The sequence below is a fragment of the Anopheles cruzii genome, chromosome 3 (genome assembly GCF_943734635.1).
Source record: "Anopheles cruzii chromosome 3, idAnoCruzAS_RS32_06, whole genome shotgun sequence".
NCBI classification, from domain to species: domain Eukaryota; kingdom Metazoa; phylum Arthropoda; class Insecta; order Diptera; family Culicidae; genus Anopheles; species Anopheles cruzii.
The window spans coordinates 68,500,243-68,517,060 of NC_069145.1; the positions used below are offsets into that span (position 1 = coordinate 68,500,243).

A 16,818-nucleotide genomic window follows, 5' to 3' on the forward strand; every position below is an offset into this window, starting at 1 on the left:
CACAGCTTTTGTGTTCTACGCGGTTGCTCGAGGCGGGACTAATAGGCTGAGAAACTTTCTCACGTGGCGAGCAACGCAACGGCCAGCGCTGCGGAAACGATTAAACGAATCAACCGCAATTGCGAGCGGATCATGCACTCCTGGAGTGATCACTTCCGCTTTCCTTTCTGTTTGCTTTTCTCTCCTGAACCAAAATGCTGCGGGAAGTCCACCAGGACACTCGATCGCTGACGTCAGAACCGTTACGCGGCTGAGCGGAGCAGGCAGAATGTACGTGTTCGAACCGGTAGGACCCATTGATAAGCTTCCCTCTCGCCCTGGCCCAGATAACGGCGACCGATGCACCGTCCTATGTCCTAGGCGGCCGGTGCATAAGAAACGCAGAAGGGGTCGATCGATAAGCTCGCCGGTAGGCCCTCGAACGACCTGATTGAACGAAAGTGGTTCCCTCGCGCTAGTATACTAGCTAAGTGGCCTCCCCCCTCTCTCCCCGGTAAACAATGGCGCCTCACCAATAACATGGTTCGGTTTCGCTCGGTTCGAAAACCGAACGCTCTCGGTAGTCAATAGCAGCTGATCTAGGCGCGCAAGCATACGCAACAGTGTCGACGCGTGTGTGCGCGAAAGAGCGCGTAGCAGCGAGCGGCATGGAGGAGATCATGTGTCCGGTGGGGTCCGCCATTTCACGCTTTATCAGGCACTAACGATCGATTGTTTCTGCATTCTATCGGGTGCCTCCATACAGTGCTGAGGTGCTAAAGTTGGGCGTCAAGTGCACGGTTCGAAGTTCCCGAAGTGTTCCCACCGAGACGATCCGGTTTCGGATCCGTGATCCTCCGCGTAGCGCAAGCAACTAATAGAAACTATGCGCTGTAGTGTATAATGGTGCAAACAACCTAGAATCACACGGTAGCCGCCATCATCACGCGCTTATAGTGTTATTTCCAACTTTAAAACTCTTGCGCTTCAAACACGCACGAAACGAAGCAATGGGCTCAGACAACAACGCCACGGGAGACGGGAAACCGTCGGAGGTGTCCAACGGCGCGACCAAGGATTTGGAGCAGATGAAATCGTACAGTGGCGAAGGCAAATCTCGTAAGTAGGGAAACTCGTCCATGTGCGTCGTAGTAAGGTCGATAACAGCGCCCAGCGTGGACGTGTGCTCAGTAATTCAGGAAATTTAATCGAAGGGTCGCCTGTGTCACAAGCGCAGGGTAAACATTGGTAACTTTTGAAGTGCACCCCGATGGTTCACGCGGCCACAGCTTATTTCCGAAGCCATCAAGAGCTCGATTGCTGATTACTGCGAGTCACACTTCACCCCAATCCAGCGCCGTTGGTGTTTAACAAAATTTCCAATTTCATACTCATTTAATGAAGTTATCAAAACGCGTGTAATTACTATTACCAACAAAGTGGATAATCAGGTGTGGAATGGAAATTAGGTGTCCACTTGAGGTCGTGCAAAATGAGTGTTCTTTCGGGCACAAGTCCTACATTCCCGTACTTGACCTTCTCGCGCCAGTCACCCCAACGGAACGTGTCCGACGGTGTTTTACGCTACGAAGCGACAAGTTATTGCACTTCTGGAGTTCTGCACAAATTTTGCTTCGTGATCCATGCTTCCGCATGTTTTGTTATCTTGCCCTCGGTACTTCGGCGTATTTTTTCCTTACGCTTCCGCCGCGCGCTGGCGCAGCGCAAAAATCCTTTCCAAAACCTTGACCGTCCTTGGGAGCTGGACAGCAGGTGTTAACGCACTCCGGTGGGTTCGAAGCGGGCGCCCTCATCTCGCTCTCTATCGCCGCAGGAAGGACAAAATCACCGACAGGACCGAAACCAAACCACAGCCTCGAATCGAACTCCGTCTCAACCCCTACGCAAAAGGCGCCCGGAGATCGGGGGCACAAGAACGGCGGACCGCAAATGGCGAGCAAAAAATGCACGAACTCACGCTCGACTCGCCAGCAACTTTCGCCCCTCTGGCTGAAAAGGTGAAGGCAATCCAACGGCACACGACAAGGAATTCCGTCGATTGGTTCCGAATTTGCTTATTCCGCCAACTGGCACCGGGAAACGGCGTCAGGTGTAGTTGTTTGTAAACAAAACGAGTTTGTGTGGCTATGCTACGATGGTGTTTTGTGCTTTTATTTTTGTGCCGCCAGCTTCCGAAGGCTGCGGAGATGCGTGGCGGAGAACAGCTCCTAGACAGCTCCTAGATCTTCGGCCGCTCGTGCGCACGACCCCATCAAGGCGGTTCGAGTGTGTGTGTCTGTGTGTGGTACATCCTTTCCGAGCGCTGGTGCCCGTGCCCCTTGTGCAAATTGATCACTTTGGCCAGGGCAGTGCTTCCTCGAAACGACAGCGTAACCCTGGCCTCCACGACATCATGTCCGATTCTGACCGGTTACCGGTTTACTTGAACGTCCGATTGGGAGGGCATCGCGACAGCGTAAAGCTGCGCTGATCGGTCGTGTGATGCTCCACGGAAGGAAGTTCTCGTGACCAGCGCAAGTATAGCTGTTGAAAGACGAGAATAAAACAGCTCACAGCCGTCGTCTGGCGGAACGGACATCTTGGATGGGCTAGCGTGAGCTTCAACGTCGTGTTACGGCTCACGATCTTCCCCACGATCTCCACTGCACCGCAATGTGTCAGATCAGGAAGATCTTCATTAACTTGATCGACCACGGCCCCCTTTCATCCCATCCGCCGCTGGTTGTTCTGAGCAGTTCCGGTGAGCTAAACGGTACCCGGTCTCTGATTGATGATCCGCCTAAGCCGTCGGCGAAAAATGTCGCGGTGTAGACCCCCCGCAGAAGCTATCCGCCGTGATTGATTTGAGGTTTATTTTGTCTCCTATCTTTCGTACACGTGCGCCATTCAGCTAATAACGACCGTAGAGCCCACATTCCATCGTATAATAGAACCCGATCGGTCGATTTTCAACCGGCGAAGGATTAAGACAGCTCAAATGGCAAAGTATTAATTTTAACCATGTCACCACAGGCTTGTAGTAACAAAAGTTCAATCGGTGCTGGGATTTGAAAGTGAAGCGCAATTGGTGTGATTAGAGCGCAGGTGAGGAGAAAACCCGTTTGCAAGGGGATGACTGGACAATCTTAGTTTAGTGTTCATTATCGGTCGAATATTTTTAGATTTTTAGTTACAAATAGAAACGACGTTATCAAATTGACCCGAACGGAGTCTCGGTTCGCTCGATCTAGATTGCTAACATTGATCAACAGAACTATAACACGTTGACCTGGCCCGCGATTGCCACTGATAACCTCCTTTCGTACATCCTGCTGGCGTTTCCAGTCGGCGATCGTACGTGCGAATTCTAGCTATGCGTTCAATCGCGGTCAATATGGTGGGCATCATAAAGATAAACGGCTCACGGTCGCGGCCGAGATAATCAATTAGTTGTACATCCCAGGCCTCGTACCGTAAGCCGGCGCACAGTTATCAGCAGGGCGATCATCGCTATCAGCCCATCAGGCTAGAGTTTAGCTATCGGACGACAACCACGACAACACCAGCGGACAGACCCTATAACAGGAGGTTCACTATGGCGTGCCGATAAGCCGAACGATGTTCTTTAGCTTCCGTTTGTTCCGTATTTCCGAATCATTGCCCTCACGTGGAGGGCAACTCGTCACGTCCCTGAGGGGCTACGTGCTACTGCGGCCACCGTTGAAGAATTTATTTCCCTACGTCACTAAGCATTTCTATATGCAAATGGAATGCTCGTCTTCGACGCCACCACATCGAGTCACCGCATCGCTGAGGTGATCGATCGACACTGATTGTCCCAAAAGTCTGACAAACAGCGTGTCACGTTCCGGGGCCCAATCGAATGAAGGTTCGCGAGCGGTCTGTACTTCCGGCCATCGGCAGCCATCGTGACCGATCAGATACCCATTCATGTCACTAATGTCCGTGAGGCATACATTTACAAAGCATTGAACCGCAGAACCGATGCGAGTGTCGAAAACCCGTATATCTACATGGTGCCAGGCTTAGGTGCAGGTGCTTAGAATCTTGGAGTACTCGTAGGTGACCGTTGATTAATTCGTCAAATTCGGGATCCTTCGCATAAGTTTGTTCTAAATTTTCAGCACATTTCCTATTGTCCGAATTGACCTTCCCGGTGGACAGAAAATCCTTGAGTGTGGCCGTTTTGTCCTACGATTCGCTGAGGTCACTAATTGAAGCGTAGCCAGCGGTTCGATAGTTTGTTTACTCTAGCCCCCAGGGGGGAAGTTATAGCGCGCTGGCCCCCCTCGGTTATCAGTCCGGGCATCGAGAGGGCAGAAAAGAAATGGCACCGTGTTGGTCGGTCACGTTTCACAAACAGACCCAAAAAACACTCAACTATACGAGCACCGATGACCAGCTTGATTTTTTACTAACCTACCATCGAACCGCCATCGACGGAAGTTCCAGAGTGGTACAAGTTCACTATCTTTGGGTGCACTATTGCGCTATTGAGACCATGCGAAGCTGGTCCGAGGGTTTCTGGGCGCTTATCGGAGGGCCGTTTACGATCCAGAGCGGTCAATTTGTTTGCAGTTTGATTTTGGTGGTAAATAGAAGTGACCAACTGACGCGCGCAGGTACTCCAGCGCTCTAGGTCTTATAAAGTGTAGATCTTTTCTCCACTCACTGGTTGGTTATCTCCATCGAACGGTGGTGGTGATAGGTGAGGTAATACTAGCTAGGTGATTGATGGAAGTCTACGTTCAGTCGGGGTTGGAAAACGGGTCAGCGAAGCAGCATTGTCAGTGTGGCCGGTGCATCTTGGTGTGACAGGTTCCAGACACGTTTTACTATGGCCAAGAATCGTAGAGATGAAGGTAAATGAGTACACTTGTAGGCACAATAGAACCAAGCAGTGGTAGGAAAGTCTTGGCCAAAGTATACTGGACAAGTGTTTGATAAAATAGCATTTGTGTAGAATAGAAAAAACCGATCCGAAAAACCTCCGATTCACTTCGCGATAGTAAAGCCGCCCAGTAAAAAAATTACACAAAATCACGCTCCATTGTTGTTTCTGTTGTTTTTCATCTCGAACGGGAAAATATGTGAGTTATGCACCCATTCGACAGGGCGGGATGATGAAATCCGGAAGCCTTGCAATCGGATGCGGGGTGCAGGTGGAAAATAGTGTATTCATCGCGATTAATCGTACCGTGGTAGTGGCAAATAAGCCACGGAATAGGTACGGAGAAAGAGAGAGAGCGAGAAAAAAACACGTATGAATGAAACGGGTCAAAGCATAGCGTGGCGTGGCGTTCAATGTTTCCGATTCCGGTGCCAGATGGGCCACGTGCTTTAGTGCATAAAGGCGTTAAACTACGACACTTTTTCAATTGTTGTCTCACCATCGGCAGCCTCCACTGGATGGTGTTTGATGGAAAATTGTTATAATTTATCCACCCAACGGAGGTGCATAGGGTGAAGGGTATTTAAAAAAATGATCGGTCAAACGAGTTCGCACAGATAAGCATCGGATGCAATATATGCAAAGTGCAAGACCGGGCACCGAATGCGAGAGAGCAAGCCAGAGACACGTTTGCATTGAACACGCTGTGGTGCGAAATTTTTGTTTAAATCTAAGCCATTTAGAAAATGCTCACAGTTCGTGGGTTCTCTCGTGGTGGTTGATCGTGCGTGATCGACTGTGCAGCGCAGAACCTTCGGTGCCGGGGTTCTGCGGCGCTATGTTCCGATCTTGCATGCGTGAATTATGTGATTAGATTCGGTGGCCCTTCGCCATTATCTGTTGGCTAATTCACGCACCGGCGACCCGCCTGAAATCGTTCAAATTAATGTAAGAATTAGTTTAAGCACGCAAAAGCTAACGCCTTCAGGGTGACCATGAACAAATTCAGGTGACAAAGAAAGCAATGATAATGGAACAAATGTAGCGAAGCAATTAGCTTAATTGTTGCAATTAAGTCATTTGAAAGGAAGTGATAATAAGATTAGCAGCAGCAACCACAGTTATGACCATTAGATGTCTTTGCTTGGCGAGTTATCCAAGAAGAGATAATTACGATCAATACTCGTATGCTCTACTTCCCACGATGATAATATCAAATCGAGAATTAGCTTTGGGTCGGGAATTAGCACATTCTCGGCGTTGCACTGTCGCGGCCAACAAGCCACGTTCCGCGGCGTCAAGCGCAAACCGCGTGCGTGTGCGATGTTTACATTTTTTTCAACCCATGCGCCGAGAGAGAAGGGAGAAGGAACTGGCCTCTCTCGCGTTTGTTGCGCCACGATTTCTCTTTTCTGGCGAAGCCTCAGTAATTCTGCTGGTCAGTCAAAGAGCGCGTTTCTCGGTGGTTTGTTCAGTTCAGTGAATGGGCTTTTCTGTGGCGAATTCACAATTTAATCGTGCAAACATTAGAAATATGGGAAACGAAAGGAGGCTCGTTGCTATCGCGTTTTCATGACCAGCAAGAGATAAAAGTGTGTATCGGAGCGATACTCCGGCAACGTCAGCAATTCGTGCGCTGTTTCTTTGTTCGCGATTCGGGGTTGATCGTTTGCTTGATCTGTCTCTCACCGATGGAAACGTTGAACCGTATGGGGCGGATGCAATGATACGGGTTTGACCACTTGCAAGCCCGTTTAACGCACAGCTGTGAAGAACGAGATGCGCTTTAGCCGTTATCATCACAACACAACCACCGTAACGCCTTGTAACGGCAACAAACGCGACGCGCCGTGCAAAATCCGTTGCTTTCTGATTGAATCTCGTACCAACAGAAAGTATGCCTCTCGAATGGTGCTGTTGCTGGGAAACGAGGCACCACCAGTACCGCCCGATTGGTTCTCCTCAACAACGTATGGGTTCATGGTTCGATTGTTAAATTCTAAAACATAAATTTTAACATCTTCCATAATTTATTTTCCTTTCTAGCGAGTGGGTTCGGTGCGCGTCATGTACAAACGTTGCTACTCTTCTTCGGGCTCACGGTGGCGTACGCGTTGCGCGTTAATCTTTCGGTCGCGATCGTGGCAATGGTTGATCGGCACGCCGCCAACAAGGACTTTGAAGAGTTCGACTGGGACGAGCGCACAAAGTCGCTGATCCTGAGCAGCTTTTTCTGGGGCTACGTGGTCACGCAGATCCCGGCCGGTCAGCTGGCTCAGCGTTTCGGGCCAAAGATGCTGCTTCTGCTGTCGGTGGGTATCTGCTCAGCGCTAGCTGTCCTAACACCGGTTTGTGCCAACGCTGGCGACGCGAAGGTGAGTTCGTGGTTAGCCGAAAGCCGTTCACACAAATTGATCTTCTATCTCGTCCGATCCATTGCAGGCCGTCATTGCACTGCGTGTGATTCAGGGGCTTTCTCAGGGTTTCATTTTCCCCTCGACTCACACCATGCTGTCACGCTGGGCACCGGCCTCGGAACGAGGTCGGCTCGGGACACTGAGCTACGCGGGCGCACAATTCGGTACAGTGTTGATGCTTGCCATTAGCGGTGTTCTCGCATCGTCCTCTCTCGGGTGGCCTGGCATTTTCTACATTTCCGGCGCCGTTGGACTGATTTGGTCGGTGGCGTGGTTCTTTTACGGTTGCAACTCTCCGTCCGAGTACCGAGGCATCGCTCCCGAGGAGCGCGAGTTTATCGAGAGTTCGCTCGGATCGCAGGATCACAACCGACGCATTGTGACGCCATGGTTGGCGATCTTAACATCGGCACCGATGATTGCACTGACGATCGCACACAGTGCCCACAACTGGGGCTTCTGGACTTTGCTCACCGAAATGCCAACCTACATGAAGGAGGTGCTAGAGAAAGACATTAAGAAGAACGCTTTGCTTTCTGCCCTACCTTACTTTGTGATGTGGATGTTGAGCTTCGTGTTCAGTCCGATATCTGATTTCCTCATCAATCGCAACTATCTGACGCGAGTAGCTGGTCGAAAGCTGTTCAATACGATCGGGCTTTGGATACCGATGGCGGCTCTGCTAGGTCTGGCATTCGTTCCGAAAGGAAGCTCAGACTTGGCGGTGGTTCTGCTGACGCTAGCGGTCGGAATCAATTCGGCCACCTATTTGGGCTTCCAGGTAAATCACATCGATCTGGCACCGAATCACGCCGGCACTATGATGGGAATAACGAACTGTGCGGCCAACGTTATGTCCATAATTGCGCCACTCATCGTCGGCGAGGTGATAACGGACGCGGTAAGGATCGTTGGCAAGCTGGTTGTGTTCAAGTCAAGTGTCGAGATTTATGAATTTATCCTCTTAACTTCTCAACAGAGCGATCCGATACAGTGGCGTTGGGTGTTTTATATTGCGGCCGGTATATACTTTTTCGGTAATCTGATGTTCCTCATCTTCGGCAAGGCGGACATTCAGTCGTGGAACGAACCCGAATCGCCCATCCCTCATTCGCAAACGAACGCAAACGGTAAGTTGCGATCGTGAATCCCGAGTTTGATGATGTTCTCATTTGCTCTCATTCTTTGCCAGACTCTGATGCCACGCGAAGAGCCAGCAATACAAATCACAGTGATTAGGTGTTATTTCTGTTTATGTGTGCGTGGGTGATCCTGTCTAGTCCCGTCGGAAACGGTACGGAAACGCTGGATAGTTGGAATGTTCGTTGTTTTCTTATGATCATGGAGAGCTTTAAGGAGTTGAAAAGGCAGACACGCTAACCGTCAATTCATAACCGATACAGGAAAACTGGGCCTACTACGCTATGGAGCGTAACGATGTGAAATAGTAGCTGAAACTAAACAAAAAGTAACTTACCACGCTGCATGCGTGTTTTTAGCACAGAGTGGCATTTATTGTTTTTCCTTCTGCTTTCACCAGCCGTTGGTGAAAAAAGTCGTAGGAAAAAGAACCGTGGCCTATATTTATGGATCGTTAATAATAAAAACTACAGTAAAAAAGCGCCCCTGGTTTTGTTTGTGCAAAAAGAAGCAAAGCAGCGAGTTGAGATCGTCGTTTCGTTGATCGTTGGTCGTTTTCTTCCTGAGGTTGTCTTCAGAGTAACTTTTTGTTCACCTTTCGGCCCATTTTGAGGATCACGTAGATCAGGTACATGCTGCCGATCCAGCTGACAATAATCGTTGCCGGTAGGACGAAACGATACGAGCGGCTATTCCCAATCGGTATCAGCACACTGATCACTGTTGGTAGATTCTGACAAAAAGGAAATGCGTTTTTAAAGTACACCCGATCCTTCGCCAGTGTCACTTACATTAAACTCCAACTCCTCCCAGTCGCACAGGGCCGCGTGTGCCAGTTTATCGTAGTCCTCGATATCGGAGCTACTTGCGCAAGGCAGCCTCGCCGTGCCCAACGTCCGTGGTGGATATTTGCTCGATTGTACGTTACGGCACTGCACGTAGACCGTGGGGCTCTCCACTTGAATGCGTTCGAATCTAGGGAAAAAGGGTGATTGTTATTTCAAGTGTCGATAAGGAACCTGGCCTCCGTCGTCGCATACTTTCGCTCTGATGGATCGTGATAGCGGAAATGAATCGGCAAGGTAATGTTGACTTCGCGGCGTAGCGTTTCATAGAGGTACACGGCGAACGGCTCCGACTTGCCGGTGGGTTTCTCCACATCCACGTACAGCGGCACGTAGCTGCTGATCTTATTGAAGCGCTTTAAATCGATCAGCTGATCGGTGTTGACGTAGATCGAGGCGGGCAGGTATTGCACGATCAGCATATCACAAGACATTCGCCCGATGCCGCCGAACCGAAGGCTATAATTTATGTCACTGTGCGCGAGGGATAAGAACGAAACGTTGTATCGAGATTAACGATCATTCTTTAATCGATCCTTACTTACCGATGGAAGCCACTGTTGTGGATGGCGACGGAAAGAAACGCACTTAACGCGACCGTAGAATGAGGTATCGTCACGAACAGCAATGCGCTTAGGACGGCCGAGTGAATGATGGAATACATTTTTCTCGAAGTGTAGCGTACCTATTTTTCTATCAATAAATGTTACCCGAAATGTTTAAGCACTACGAATCACTCGTTTGGAGCTGGTCTGAAAAGACTGAGGAATGTTCTGTGATACTTCATTCGAAATTTGCCGAACTCTTCGATAGCGGTTTGTTATTGTTTACCTACTACGAAGTTTGACAGCCGGTGAGTATTCGACGCTAGTTGTCTCATTCGTTACGTTCTTCTCACTCTCACATGTCATAGGGTGGGTCAACCTTTTGAGAATTTGAATGAACTTGTGAATATTCTTTTCAATAATATACCATTTTCCTTCTTTATGCTATCACAGTTCACGAAGAGATACAAACATATACTGTCTTCGGTTGTGTTTTACGAAGAAACTTTATTTCATCTCTCTATCCAATATTGTGTAGCATGGTTCGGATGAAGAACAATAATTTACGGGTTTCGAAAAATAATAGAGCAATAATATTCCATCACTTCGCAGCAGTTAAGTGGACATGGGAAGTATTCCTCTGGCAAAGAACGTTTGCTGATATATTATAGGATGTTTATGGGCGACTTTTAGGCTTCCTTCGGCTGGTGGAGAATAGTACCGAGACTCTGCGGCTGAGCAGGACGTTTAGAACTGATCTTCGGCGAGGACGTATTCGTCACGAAGCTTCGTAAGCTTGCTCACCAGCACATCAACCGTGACCTCACCGTGAACCTTATTGTCACGCGTGCGAACATTAACCGTTTCCGAGCTGCGTTCCTTATCACCCACGACTGCAATACGGAAGAAACGGTCGAAAATAAGTCAAAAGAAATTCATTAAATTGCCATCGACTTACCTAAAATAAAGTTAAACTGCGCAAGTTGGGCATTTCGAATCTTCTTGTTCATCGTATCGCCGGCGTCGAGATCTGCTTCGACCATAAAACCAGCGTCATGTAACCTCTGGCGAACCTTGTCAGCGTACTCGTCGTACGCCGGACCCACCGGGACCACCATCACTTGCCGTGGCGATAGCCAGAATGGCCACTTGCCGGCATAATTCTCCGTCAGGATTGCGATCATCCGTTCAACAGACCCGAGTATCGCACGGTGAATGATGACCGGGCGCTTCTTCTCGCCGCTATCGTCCACATAGTTCAGATTGAATCGAATCGGTAACTGAAAGTCGAGCTGAATCGTGGCGCACTGATGGTGACGCTTGAGCGCATCCATGATCGTAATGTCGATCTTCGGTCCGTAGAACGCCCCATCACCCAGATTCTCTTTCCATGGTTCGCCAAACTTATTCAACGACTCGGCCAGTGCTTTTTCCGCTTCGTTCCAAACCTCAACCTCACCGAGGTACTTTTCTGGACGCGTTGAAAGCACCAAATTGAAGGTGAATCCGAACACGGTGTAAACGTAGTGCAGAAACTCCAAACAGCCCGTAATCTCTTCCCGGATCTGCTCGGGCATGCAGAAGATGTGCGCATCATCCTGTTGGAAGCGACGGACACGTGTCAATCCAGTCAGCGCACCGGAAAGTTCGTTTCGATGCAGCACACCAAAGTCCGCCATCCGCAGAGGCAATTCGCGCCACGAGCGGTTCCGATGGTCGAAGATTAAACAGTGGCCGGGACAGTTCATCGGTTTCAGTGCGAACGTTTCTTTTTCGCTCTCGAACGAAAACATATTCTCGGCGTAGTGCTGCCAATGGCCCGATGTCTGCCACAACTTGGCGTTGTACATGTTGGGCGAGATAACCTCCTGGAAACCCCGTTTGCGGTACTCGGCGCGAATAAAGTTCATCAGCGTGTTGTAGATGAAGGCTCCCTTCGGCTGAAAGAAGCACGATCCCGGAGACAGCTCGTGAAAGAAGAACAGTTCCTGCTCCTTGCCCAGCTTCCGGTGATCCCGTTTGGCGGCCTCTTCCTGAATGCGTTCCCATTCTTTCAGTTGCTTCGGATCCGGGAACGAAATGCCGTAAAGGCGCTGCAGTGTTTCAGCGTCCGCTTTACCCTCCCAGTAAGTGGACGAGTTTTTGACCACTTTCAGGGCCTTTACCTTGCCCGTGTTGCGCACGTGGGGACCACGGCACAGATCGATCAGCGATCCACACCGGTAAACGGTCGTTGTATCCGTTGTTACCTTCTCGTTGAGAATGCGCACCTTGAACTGGTTGTACTCGAACATGCGCAGCAGATCCGACTTTTTCATCTCGAGCCGCTCGAACGGTTGCTTCTCCTTCACGATTCGTTTCACTTCCGACTCGAGCGGACCGTAGTCCTGGTTCGAGATGCCACTACCCTCGAGAAACATGTCGTAGTAGAACCCATTCTCGATCGGCGGCCCATAGCACAGGTGGCCACCGAAACGGTTTTCCATCGCCTCGCCCAGAATGTGTGCCGAACTGTGCCAGAAGACGGCCTGCGCCTCGGGATCGTCGAACTTGAGCAGCTGCAGTTTACAGTCACCCTCGAGCGGGCGGTCCAGATCCCACAGCTGGTTGTTGACGCGCGAAATTACCGTGTTATCGGCTAACCCCTGGCTAATGCCTCGGGCTACATCGTACGGTGTCGTCTGCCAACTCTGTCCCTCCACCACCTTGCCGTCCGGGAGTGTTACCTTTATCGGGGTTTTCGGTTTCTTTTCCAATTCCTCTCGGTACTGGGCCATCACCTCGTCGTAGATCTTGATACGATGCTCGATAAATTCCGGACTGTCTTTCACCTCCTTTGCCGCTTTTGCTGATGCTTCTCCAGCAGCTAGAATTAGAAAAACAATTGATGATTTAAATTCGTGGTTAACACTTTATCGTGCAATGTTGCATCAGACCATTTTATGAATCATCAAGCAACTTCCAGCATTACCTTTCTCCACGGCAACATTCTTCTGTTTCTCCTTCTTTGCCTTGCTGGCCTGCGAATAGAGACAACCAAAAAATGGTTTACGTGTTAATAACAGCCCAAAACGTTCCTGTATTATCAAAAGCAAACGAAAACAACAACAAAAACAATCGATCGTATTGTCCGCACTCTGCTCAATTCGGTTTCGCATCCAGTCGCCAACCGGATCGCGCGACCCGTGAGCGAGAGAGAGGTTATGTCATCGCGCGGGTTGGGAAAGGGAAAGGAACACTTTGCATGTAACTGCAGGCCAACATAAAACAAATCATAAGAACGTAACGCGATTTAGAAGCCGAACGAACCAAGGTGGCAAAAAGGCGACGATGCTGCTGCTCGTGACCGATAGTCCGCCACGCCAACCGTAACCATTGCCTGCTACCGTCGCCCACAAGGCTACAATCACCCAATTTCTGGACCACGTTTCGGCCCACCACCGCCGTCCACACTGCCTTCTGTCGTAGAAGCGCACCGGCAGTCGGTTGCATTTTGTCCACCGTGCTTGGTGCTTTCCGGAAGGAAGAGCCCTATTCACATCACAACACGCGGATACGCGCACATCCGAACGACAGATGCACCGTGTCACACAGAGCCGGTCGTGCCCCGTGCCCCCGTTCACTCTGCTGAAGCTGTAAGTTGGATGAGGAAAAATAGTGCGACGTGTTTTCATGCCTTTTGCGGTTTTAAATCCATCTTTTCCATCTCGGCAACTGGCGTTGTTTCGGGCATTTTCTTTCCGTCACTCAAGTCACACACCACGCGAAAAGAAATGTTCTTTTTCTGCTAAATTGTTGGCAAATTGATTCCACTCGCGCTTTTAGCGACTTGCTGTCGTGGGACTTCGGCGAACTTATGACAGCTCACAGCCATGGCGAGGGGGGCAACGTACGTCATCTGGATCTTTTTTCACGCACACAAAAGGCGAAAGGCTGATGCAAGAGCGAAGCAATAACGTGGTACGAAATTGCATTTCTTCAGGCGTTTTTCTGCTCCACAGCGCAGAAGGATTTTAAATTGATTGTGACACGACGAGCAGGATAAATGCTTATTGCACGCCAAAGGATACATTGATTCACACCTGACCATGCCGGCAGCTAGCGCGGAGTACCGATTTCGAGAGCCATGCGGCACACGGGCATACCTTGTTATTTTTCCCCATTTCAACTGCGATTATCGAAGGATAAATGGAGTGTTGTTCTTCGAGGACACTTTGCGGAACCGAAATATGAAACACCGGGACTGTAACACCACGTTCGTGCGGTATGTTTGGCCACTAGAAGGGTATAATATTTTGGTCTGCTAGTCTAGTGAATTTACTCTGCTCAAAGTGACGCACTGCGCCGAATCCACGAAAAATGAAATAAAAGAAAAAAACATGCGTTGACAGACTCTTGAGTTTGCTATAAATATATTTCCGAACAGTCCTACGAAATATCGCAGTTTAGCTTTTTTGTACGACTCAAAGAGTTTCACATAAATTAATCTTATGCCCGACGCTCTTTCTGCTTTTTAAAAGAAGAAACATGCTGATTCAGTTCTGGTCTGAGATTCAGACTTAAGCGGATTCTAAGTTCCGTTAATCACCGTTTTGCAGCACAGGATTCCAGTTCCAAAAGGAAGGGTTTTTAATGACGTATTGTCGATACACAGTATCGGCTGGATCCATACTGGTTAATTTTCCTTTTTTCCCATAGGTCGCATACTTTTCAATCATTGTCCTGAATAAGAATAGGCTCGGATGGTTCCTCTACACGCCGCTCGCCATTCTTTCTATGTCGTTTTAGATCGTTTAACTTCAGTTTTGAACGATGGGTGGTTTTCTTCTTTTCTCGGTTGTTGTGATTGACCATCGATATTACGGTGCGGTTTAGGAACCGTATGTTGGTCTTTCTCAGCGGGCATTTTCGCAACGCAGTTGACCCCTGCTGTTCAGCCCGTGTCTTTCCTTGCGTTGTTTCTCGGAGAATCTCTGCGACGGCTTGTCTGTCATAAAACAGGGCAAAATGTTGTGTAAGTTATCTTTTCCGCGAGCGTACGGTTCAAATGCTACCTGGTCAGTTCATCACACTTTGCATCCTTTAGATGGCTTCCGGAGGGACGTTTACTTGAGTTTTCTGGCAAATGCTTTTTGGGGACACTATGGCAGACGCGAACAACGCCGGGAATGATTGCGTTAGGTGGATGGATAGCTTTATTTTGTTGACTCGCATGATAAAGCGTGGCACTTTGAGATGATGCGGTTGCCGCTCTACGTACGATACCAGGAATGAGCTGCGATTGATCGTTCATGTTGCAAACTTCCAATGCCCAATTACTTTTAACATTATCATTGCACTAAGATGTGGACGATCTACTCGGAAGAACAACTTCAATCGTCGCGTTTATTGCACTCGATTGTAAACACCAAAAACGTAAACATAAACCCTTCAACAGCTGTCAATTGAGTAACAAAATCTGACACCTGTCACATGCGTTTTACGTGGACGTTTCAAATTGACCGTTGAAGAAGCGCACTTTGAGCATGGAGCTTCTGTAATCGCTTTGCCTTTTTTAATTGTTGTTATTAATCGGCTTTGCGCGGTTAAGCCACCTCTCGAAAGTACCGACTCTGAAAGAGTTAGCAACTTTGGTTAATGCTGGTCTTGAAAAGGGCTGGTGGACCCCGGAAGAAGTATTTGAAGGCACCGACTCTGGTTGGCCGGAATTCGCGGGACTACACTGTCTCATCCAGAGAAGAATCTGAACGTATTGGCCCTGATTGAAGTAACTGGAAATACCGACTCAGGTTAATGGGCCAAAAAAGGAATGAGGTCGGGCGCGAACTAGCGACGAGTATGTTCAACGGCCAGGTTAGTTCTTGTACACGATCTTCATTTCGTTTTTTATTAATAAATTACGAATCAATCTTTACATACGCTTGCACCGGTGGTACTTTTGCACGTTTGCTCGTCTGTCATCGGTGATACACATGGTTTTGGTTTATGAGATTAAAAATCATAAGTTGTCTGGTGTCGTACCTCAACACGCGATACGGCGAAGTTGCTCTAAGATCTACATCAATAAACGGTAAAAGTGCAACCACACAATTGACACCGTAACGTGTTCGATCATGTGCAGTATGTGTTCCGGTGCAGGGTTACGGAAGAACACAAATTTCCTGGAGGTTGAACTACATAAAACACGAAATGTAGCTCCGTTTGCTGCTTTTTGCCTAGCATTCGGTAATCATCGTCATGTGGTGACCATATCGTTCCCTATTATGTCTTATAAACCGTTTCTTTCTAGTTATCCTATCCTATTTATGTCTTGTAAATCCCGTGAACGATCCGTGGATGAGTGTGAAAACATTCGTGAATATGATTAGTTTCGACTTCGTTACAATGATGAGGTGCAGTTGACAAAACAAAACCACAACGCCTCTGTTCTTGGTGAGAATATTAGTTCGATGTGACCGATAGAAAGTCTATCTTCTTTTCTCACGTTGCACGAAAACTTACATTCCAACAACGCCACACGCCATTCCCCTTCGATTGGATTGCACTATTTAGAGATCTGATCTTTCCTGTTTTTATGGTGGGATTGGTCCCCAGTTCTTCGCACCCAGCATGGGACCGTGCGACTGTAAAGTGCACGCCTTTTTAAAGCCTTTGCGGGCCAAATGAAGCGAAAACAACAAAAACGATTAAATGTTGAAGGCTTGTCTTTAACAATTCCCAATAGGCAACAAAACATCGACAACAAGTTAACATATCTGCATCCTGCTGTTCAAATTAGCCTCAACTTTGCGATCAACGAAATAAATTATCTATGCCGTGAGGCCGAAGCTCTGTTTTGAATTAACTTCGACGTGCACGGCTTGTGCTCGTTGCTCAATTTCTTTAAACTACAAATTGTTCAAACTGTCTGTATGACTCCCACGCGGCCATATCCGCACTCCGCAACTAAGCTTGGCAGCACTTGACAGAAGGATAACAAA

At 48.6% G+C, this 16,818-nt stretch overlaps 4 protein-coding genes across 5 annotated transcripts; 1 reads left to right on the plus strand and 3 right to left on the minus strand.

Moving 5' to 3' along the window:
- Positions 1-708: 708 nt before the first annotated feature.
- On the plus strand, positions 709-8,932 carry LOC128274827 (putative inorganic phosphate cotransporter). The gene is made up of 5 exons (XM_053013146.1): positions 709-1,098; positions 6,938-7,266; positions 7,334-8,209; positions 8,288-8,438; positions 8,501-8,932. The coding sequence occupies exons 1-5, from the start codon at positions 990-992 to the stop codon at positions 8,545-8,547; spliced, it is 1,512 nt and encodes a 503-aa protein (XP_052869106.1). The 5' UTR covers positions 709-989; the 3' UTR covers positions 8,548-8,932.
- On the minus strand, positions 8,506-9,957 carry LOC128270852 (phosphatidylinositol-glycan biosynthesis class X protein). Its single transcript, XM_053008278.1, has 4 exons — positions 9,839-9,957; positions 9,489-9,767; positions 9,240-9,423; positions 8,506-9,181 (listed from the first exon to the last, which is right to left on the minus strand). The coding sequence occupies exons 1-4, from the start codon at positions 9,955-9,957 to the stop codon at positions 9,023-9,025; spliced, it is 741 nt and encodes a 246-aa protein (XP_052864238.1). The 3' UTR covers positions 8,506-9,022.
- Positions 9,958-10,336: 379 nt separating this feature from the next.
- LOC128271231 (threonine--tRNA ligase 1, cytoplasmic) lies at positions 10,337-14,104 on the minus strand. Of its 2 annotated transcripts, none has more exons than XM_053008675.1 (4): positions 13,984-14,104; positions 12,810-12,858; positions 10,797-12,704; positions 10,337-10,731 (listed from the first exon to the last, which is right to left on the minus strand). In XM_053008675.1, exons 1-4 carry the CDS (start codon positions 13,999-14,001, stop codon positions 10,586-10,588), a joined length of 2,121 nt encoding a protein of 706 aa, XP_052864635.1. In that variant the 5' UTR covers positions 14,002-14,104; the 3' UTR covers positions 10,337-10,585. The 2 variants fall into 2 exon arrangements, with proteins under 2 accessions (XP_052864635.1, XP_052864634.1); XM_053008674.1 differs by lacking the exon at positions 13,984-14,104 and adding an exon at positions 13,148-13,635.
- A 196-nt stretch (positions 14,105-14,300) lies between these two features.
- LOC128273827 (uncharacterized) lies at positions 14,301-15,363 on the minus strand. The gene is made up of 2 exons (XM_053011881.1): positions 14,893-15,363; positions 14,301-14,825 (listed from the first exon to the last, which is right to left on the minus strand). Exons 1-2 carry the CDS (start codon positions 15,129-15,131, stop codon positions 14,549-14,551), a joined length of 516 nt encoding a protein of 171 aa, XP_052867841.1. The 5' UTR covers positions 15,132-15,363; the 3' UTR covers positions 14,301-14,548.
- Between the last annotated feature and the right edge of the window lie 1,455 nt (positions 15,364-16,818).